This window comes from Hippocampus bargibanti, linkage group LG13, assembly GCF_051943395.1.
Source record: "Hippocampus bargibanti isolate YZ-2025 linkage group LG13, ASM5194339v1, whole genome shotgun sequence".
NCBI classification, from domain to species: Eukaryota; Metazoa; Chordata; class Actinopteri; order Syngnathiformes; family Syngnathidae; genus Hippocampus; species Hippocampus bargibanti.
In genome coordinates, this window is record NC_142746.1 from 20,324,467 (window position 1) to 20,332,674 (window position 8,208).

The window sequence follows — 8,208 nt, forward strand, 5'->3', positions numbered from 1 at the left end:
CCGGAATTCTCGTGTAGTAACGCCCCGGCATGACAAACTAGTGGGGTTGAATTTTGTGTGGATGCGGGCGGAGGAGAGGGAGGAGGAAGGTTGGCTGGAGGCTGGGCCAGCCAGTGGAATGCTACGTGTCTTGGAGGCCCTTTTTAAAGCCCCCCTCGGCACATTTGGTGACCGAAGCCCCCCTAAAAAAGTTAACGGCGACCGATTGCGGCACAATCACAGGCCCAGCGAGTCCGGTGTCCACCGTCCACCAGCCCATCGGCGGCGTCTCCCTCGTCGGAAATGTCCGGAGTTAAGAAGCCTCGTACGGTAAGAGCCACATCGACTCACTCTCAAGTTGTCATGAAACTCACTGTCAAATCACAACAATGTTATTTTGAAGCCGTATAACGTCTTCAAAGCTTTGTAGTCGGGTTAACACCACTTCTTTGGGTACACATGCAGGAGGAAACTAGATCCGATACAAAAGTCTACTTTTGACCATGGCTTAATTCAACATGTATGAATATGACAGTCTGGTCTGTTGTCTGCTTGATTCGGTGTTCTTCCCCACTGATCACAACCACAAAACAGCATAATGTGTTATCATTTTAATCACGTATAAGTATACAACCCTATAGTCACTAACATTACATTGACTTACATTACATTTGCCAAGTACTCCCAACTCAAGACATTGTTCCCTTCAAAAACAAATATTTTTACTTTGATTTAAATACATTACAATTTTTATATGGAACAATGTAAATCTTCTATACTGTTGGATGTGATGTTGAGTGCATACGTTAACTCTGAATGGAGGTCTTGTTGTTGTTGCCCTGAATTCATGTCAATATGCCCTATTCATAAGGTGGGGATGAGAAAGAGACCACTGTTGAGTTGAACACACTCGGGCATCAGATGCTGCCCAAGACAGCTTTGGAGAACACGGTGGCGATCACAGAAGATGAGTAGCAGCAGGGAAAAACAATCTATATTTTTGTGTGTGTACCTGGATAGTCAAAAGACCATAATATACTGTATCAGTGATTTTTTTTTCCTTAAAAGATGGCTGCGAAAATAATTTACAAATATACTTTTACTGCACATTTCGAATATTAAATAAAATGCTGAAGGATGGAGCCCCATGGATTTTTCTGGATGAGCTTATTCCTGAGAGTCGATGACATTTTTGGCCATAGGTTATCGTACTAGAAACACTTATATTTGGATGATAGCTTCTTATTTATTCTGTAGCAGTATTTCATGTTAAGTGAGGGCACAAAAAAGGAGTATGTCATTTCACATTTTACAGCCAAACAAGGTTACAAACCGACCGCACTACAGTATTTGGTTTTCATTTGTTTGACTCATATGACCTTGAGGTTGGTTTCTTATAAATATTGACTGCAAATATGTAGTCGGGTATTTGATGTAAAATTTCACCACAGGCAAAAAAAAATAGCTTTCTAATTTTAAATAATTTATTCACAACAACAAGACAAGCAGGCATTCCAATTAAAAAAATTGACATCCAACAGTACCTCTTCTTTTCCTTTCGGCTTTTCCCTTCAAGGGGTCGCCACAGCAAATCAGTGTCCTCCATATTTAGAGGTTTGATCCGCATGCTAAAGATCTTAAAGTTTTGAAAGAAATAGGAATATCAATACATGTCTTTTTCCCTTTCCCTCTTCAGAGGTTTGATTCACATGTTTGTTTTGGCCAAGCTTTTACGTCGGATGCCCTTCCTGACACAACCCTCTGTATTTATCCTGGCTTGGGACCGGCGCAAGAAAACTTATGTTCCCCTGTGGCTACAGAACAAGCAACTCGCTCAGTAAAAGGCTCCCAAACACAAAATGGGTCATCGGCAAAGCTAAAATCAAAAAAGCAAAACTATACTCACCTGTTGTGGCACAGCTCTACCCACTGTCGAGGACTTGCACAATGCAAGAATCCAAACAGACACTTCATGATCTTAATTTTCGTGGAAGACTGCCTGGTACAATGCAATTACAACTATCCTTACAGGTTTATTCTATCCGCATGTTTCATTATGAGCACCGCAGACACTCATGTAACTCATCGTGAATATAAAAACCTGCTTTCAAGGATCCACTGTAACGCTGATAACTCTACTTCAGTGAAGGAACTACAGAACAGATTGGAAAACTACATCGGCGCACTACAGTGAATCGTTCATTCAGTACACTAGCGCACGTTAGCAAAATCCCTCCAGGTAAAGCTAAGAGTGGATACAAATAGGCGACTTGTGAATCCGAACGCTGCCACATCATCTTTTGCCTCGCAGGCAAGCACACAGGACACATTGTACAGTCGGACCTACTCACCTCCGCCACCACCGCCATTCCTTCCATGCCTCTCACCCTCGCCGCCTCCCTTTAGCAAGTCAATACAGCCCCTTTCATAAAACATCCCGCTTTATTTAGATTTTAGACACTTGGGATCTGAGCGGGGGAGGAAAAAAAAGAGTGATGCTTTTGAAGTGTTTAAATTTTGTAACCACATTGGACAGGCATCTCAACAGACCATTGGGTTGTTGCCCAATCGACATAATCAGTGTAAATCAGGGGTCTCAAACTCCGGTCCTCGAGGGCCGGAGGTGTGTTGGTGAGTTGCAACACACCTGTTGCAATTCAGCCTCAGGTGCGTTGCAACAGGGAGACTTGTAGGACTTTCGACTGCAAGGTTAAAATATCCCATCAAACAGGCTCCGCAAACAACCCGCACAAGCCATTTGTACACTTGATGCAAAAACCTACCAACCCGGCTAATCAGAACACAATTGATGAGGAACTAGATAAAATTATCACAGAGAAAGCACTTACAAGGGAACATTCCTCAAGGTCAGGGGTCTCAAACTCTGGTCCTCGAGGGCCGCCGTCCTACATGTTTTCCAAGTCTTCCTGTTGCAACACACCTGTTGCGACACAGCCTCAGGTGCGTTGCAACAGGGAGACTTGGAAAACATGTAGGACGGCGGCCCTTGAAGACCGGAGTTTGAGACCCCTGCTCAAGATGGTGAATGAAAAAGGTTACGTTCCTCATCAAGTGTTTAAAGCCGATGAAACCGGCCACTCCATTCCATCAAGCCATCAACGACATTCAGAAAGGTAAATAAAACGACTTTATTGTACAGTAGTTTATTTCTTTAATTATGATACAGTAGCACATTTATTATACATACAATAATGTATATTCTGTGTAGTTTTAAGGCTTAGAAAATTAGAAAATTATGTTTTATGGGGACCTGGGAACGGATTATTCTCATTTTAATGGTTTCCTATGGGAAATTAAGTTTTGGGATACACCCTTTTCGCCTTACCCACTCTGTCTGGGAACCAATTAAGTTCGTAAGCCAAGGTATCACTGTACTGTATATTAATTTACCAATGATGAGTTTCTAACTGGATATCCAAAAAGGGGATTATATTTAATTTAAAGCAGATTCTTTACTTACAGACAGTGTAGGTGTTCAAATAGGGGACGATATTATTTGAGTCAGAGTTCAAATGAACTCCCGTCCGAGGCTTTTACCAAGTAATGACAGAAAAGCCAAGGTTTTAAATCATGTCTTGGGAATGACATGTTTGAGTCACATCCTTCTCTTGCGGGAGGAGGGGAGTGTGTGAAATGACGCAACAGCCACAAGCGAATACTCCAGCTCCAAACATTAACAATAATAATACATTGTATTTATAAGTGTCTTTGAAAACTCTGAAGGTTACTTTACAGTCACAGGATACATTTTTCTGTGGGAGAGCAGCTGCAGCCACACACACCAACCCGGAATAACTCAAATAGATAGAAAGCTAGCTAGCCAGCTAATAGATAGCTTTGAGTCACATCCTTCTCTTGTGGGATGAGGGGGTGAAATGACGCAACATCCACGAGCGAATACTCAGGCTCCAAACATTAATAATAATACATTTCATTTATAAGCGCCTTTCAAAACTCTCAAGGTTACTTGACAGTCACAGGATAAGTTTTTCTGTGGGTGAGCAGCGGCAGCCACACGCACCAGCGTTCACTCAACCCTGAATGACTTAAATAGATAGAAAGCTAGCTAGCCAGCTAATAGATAGCTAACGGATAGCCAGATAGATAGCTACTGAGCTAGATAGCTAGCCAGCTAGATAGCAAATAGCTAGCTAGCTAGATAGCCAGCCAGACAGCTAGATGACTAGCTATCTAGCTAGCTATCTAGCAGGCCATCTGGCTAGCTATCTAGTGGATATCTAATAGCTATCTATTAACTATCCATTAGCTTGCTAGCTAGCTTTCTATATATTTGAGTTACTTCCGAGGTAAGTGAACGCTGGCACGTGTGGTTGCCGCTGCTCACCCATAGAAAAACTTATCCTATGACTGTAAACTGACCTTGAGAGTTTTGAAAGGCGCTTATAAATAAAAAATATTATGATTAGTTAGCTAGACAGATAGCCACCTAGCTAATTTAGTTTGTTCAATGACCCTGCAATGGATGATTTTCAAATGTGGAAGGAAACAATGGCTATACTATAGCCATTGGTTAGTGCGTCAACCTCACAATAGCTAGCAACCGGTTCAGGGTGTTCCGGTCGACTGCCCGAACACATCTGGGATATGTTCTGGCACCGTCAAAATTTAGTTCGCTGACGAAGCTTCTCGGATGAGAAGCGAAACGTCTGACACCTTCAAAGAAGTATAGATGACGAATGAAGAAACTTTTTCATTCCTGTATGACTGAGAGCTTCCACAGACACTTAAAAAATCCCTACCTGCATTATACAGTCAAACAACAGACATGTTTCATTTTATGAGATCGGTCCTGTCGTTTTCTATTTGAATGGGCCCCACTGCTACTGTATGCGTTGCCCATCTGTGTACACTGACCAAACCCAAGACACTTAAAATGTCCATCAATCAATATCCATCCACATTTTGTGTCAACAAAATTATGACTCGTTAAAGAAGGTGGAGCAGGACACGATAGTTTGCATAGTGCATAGTCGTATTTTTGTCAACAATGTCCCCATGTGCTTCAATATCATCGTGTTGAATTTTACAAACCGAAGGTGAGATGTTATCAAAATACTTAAGATGCCTTGGTCAAATTGTGCACATTTTGTCTTCAACAAGAGATGAACAGCATGAAGTGACACTTTACTGTCTTTTCTTGTTCAATCACAGAACCTCAACAGGTCTACCAATGTGGTCTACCAGGCCCACCATGTCAGTCGCAGCAAGAGGGGACAGGTTGTGGGCACCAGGGGAGGGTTCCGAGGGTGCACCATTTGGCTCACAGGTAAATCACATCATCCATTTGTCTATTGTCGTAACCACTCACCCTGATATAGTGGTCATATTTTTTTGAATAACCGTTGTAAACAAAGGTACAGTGATACCTTAGCTTACGAACTTAATTGGTTCCCCGACATAGTGTGTAAGGCGAAAAATGTGTATCCCAAAAAATAATTTTCCATAGGAAACCATTAAAATGAGAATAATCCGTTCCCACGTCCTCATAAAACATAATTTTCTACTTTCTAATTTTCTAAGCGTTAAAACTACACAAAATATACCCTATATTATGTACAATAAATGTGCTATTGTATTGTCAAAGTCAAAATCAAAGTCAGCTTTATTGTCAAATATGCTAATATGCATGACATACAGCACAGATGAAATTACTGTCCTCTCGGACCCAGCATGTAAGGCACTTATAATTACTTTAACAAACATAAACTTTAAGAAACATGAAAACGCCAATTTGCCTGGAGAGGGAAGCCGCCATCTTTGGAAAAAAAAAAAAAAAAACGTCTGCTTCCAGGCAGACGTTATTTCAAACACTGCCACAGGATTTGGAAGTATTATTTAGTATTCTTTCTTCTTTCGACCAGGTTTGTCTGGGGCTGGAAAAACAACTATCAGTTTTGCCTTGGAAGAGTTCCTGGTATCCCATGCCATCCCTTGCTACTCCCTGGACGGCGACAACATTCGTCACGGCCTGAATAAGAATTTAGGCTTCTCAGCCACGGACCGCGAAGAGAACATCCGTCGCATCGCTGAGGTGGCCCGACTATTTGCGGATGCCGGACTTGTTTGCATCACTAGTTTCATCTCGCCCTTTACCAAGGTCAGTGTATAAGGTAACCGTATTTTCCGGTGTATTAGGCGCACCGGAGTATAAGGCGCACCCCAAATGAATGGTGTATTTTCAAACTTTTTCCATATACAGTGATACCTTAGCTTACGAACTTAATTGGTTCCCAGACATAGTGTGTAAGGCGAAAAGTGTGTATCCCAAAAATTAATTTCCCATAGAGAACCATTAAAGTGAGAATAATCCGTTCCCAGGTCACCATAAAACATAATTTTCTACTTTCTAATTTTCTAAGCCTTAAAACTACACAAAATATATCTTATTTTATGGGTTACACACTAGTACTTCTTCTATGAGGGGGAGGTCTCATTCCCTCATCACACAAATATCCGTCAACAATGTTTCAAAAATGTATTTGTTCAAATAAGTTCCCACAGCTCAGTGTACAATGACCTCAAACAAACTCTCAGTGACGTCAAATACCATTTACCCAAATTACTTTTTTTTTTATTCTTCCAGATGTCCTGATAGCTCACTTGACTAAATAAACCCGCCACGCCTTAACTAAACTGCGTTTCTAAATTATTTCACAAATTATGTTTTTCTCACTTCCTTAACTAATCCATTGAATTGACTGTCAGAATAATTTTAAAACCATTTTTGAATGTGTTTGAACAAACAGCAAAATATGATGAACATTTTTTAACTCATTCACTGCCATTCCCACATTTATTTGGGAATTCAAAATATGAAGCAGAGTGCCATTCCCGAATTTGTTCGGGTTTTGTTTTTTTTTCTTGTTTGGGTGCCGATAATCATGGATTGCGTATGTAGCATGCTTTTTTTTGTACTGTAGTGAAGTGAAAAATAAACTTATGCATGAAATAAAAACATCATTTATTATTTTCATAACACCCTCTTGCAATCGTGACTCGACATTGTTCTACACACAAGAGAAACCACGAACGCCAGCATGTACATACTGGATGAAAAATAGTGATTATTGCAAGCGATAAAGATATCTGAATACAACACAATTAAATACATGTATGGAAAACAAAAACTGCAACATTTACATTACTTACGTTGATAAAGTATTCTGCGGCACGTCAAACTCTTTTGCGATGGATGATTTGCTCCTCGACAGCCACTATTGCCTTGTACTTCGTTCCGATGTCACAATTCTTACGTTTCCCCATGGTTGAAATTGATGTTGAACAACTGTATACTGTATAAGAAGACTACAGTATGTTTCAGATGCTATTGCAGCTCTGCTACACAGTGCAAGACACGAAAGCTGGTCACGTGACCAACTTTTGTATCGATATAAGCAAAGCAAAATGGCTGGTGGGAGATGAAAAGGGCACCGTAGTAACCGGATTATCGTAATAACCAGGTATTGTACTAAACTGAACTAATTATACATAAAAGACTAGAAATTTGCCAGGAAATGAAAATAGTATCGTAATATGCAGTACTATCAATATATCCAATATCGATATAACGAGACTTTACTGTATATGGAAAAAGTTTGAAAACGCACCATTCATTGGGGGTTAGCCTTATACACCGGTGCGGCTTATACACCAGAAAATACGGTAATTTACTTCCCATTGTTAACACTACGCGTTATTATTGTCCCCACAGGATCGTAACGAGGCCAGGAAAATCCACGCAAGCGCCGGGCTACCGTTTTTTGAGGTGTTTATCCACGCTCCCTTAGAGGTGTGCGAAAGCAGAGATGTAAAAGGACTTTACAAGAAAGCCCGGGCTGGCGAGATTAAAGGTCACGTTTCACGTTGTTTGACTAACTACATGTCTCCACCCTGCCCTCCTCAATCATCATGCAGGATGAATAAACGCAATCCCCTACGGTGTTGTTTTCTGCTTTTTTTTTTTTTATTGGCAGGCTTCACAGGAATCGACTCCGACTACGAACGCCCCGAAGCGCCCGAGTTGTTGCTTAAAACTGGCGAGCTCTCCGTGAATGAGTGCTTGGAACAAGTGCTGGAGATGCTCCGCGAGCAGGTGAGAAGTGACGAGTCTTTACGTTGTGTCGTATGTCACAGGTCGTTTCTGTTTGCCCGCCCGTTTGAACTTCGCAACGTGACAACGGAAAAGTT

General features: G+C 41.2%; 1 protein-coding gene across 1 annotated transcript in view; it reads left to right on the forward strand.

Moving 5' to 3' along the window:
- Positions 1–111: 111 nt before the first annotated feature.
- papss2b (3'-phosphoadenosine 5'-phosphosulfate synthase 2b) overlaps positions 112–8,208 on the forward strand; it is a 19,141-nt gene continuing 11,044 nt past the window's right edge. Inside the window, exons 1-5 of the mRNA XM_089012372.1 lie at positions 112–309; positions 5,173–5,287; positions 5,883–6,118; positions 7,733–7,871; positions 7,995–8,113. Of these exons, the coding sequence (XP_088868498.1) occupies positions 283–309; positions 5,173–5,287; positions 5,883–6,118; positions 7,733–7,871; positions 7,995–8,113 (636 nt within the window). The 5' untranslated portion in view covers positions 112–282. The remainder of the gene's footprint in view (positions 310–5,172; positions 5,288–5,882; positions 6,119–7,732; positions 7,872–7,994; positions 8,114–8,208) is intronic.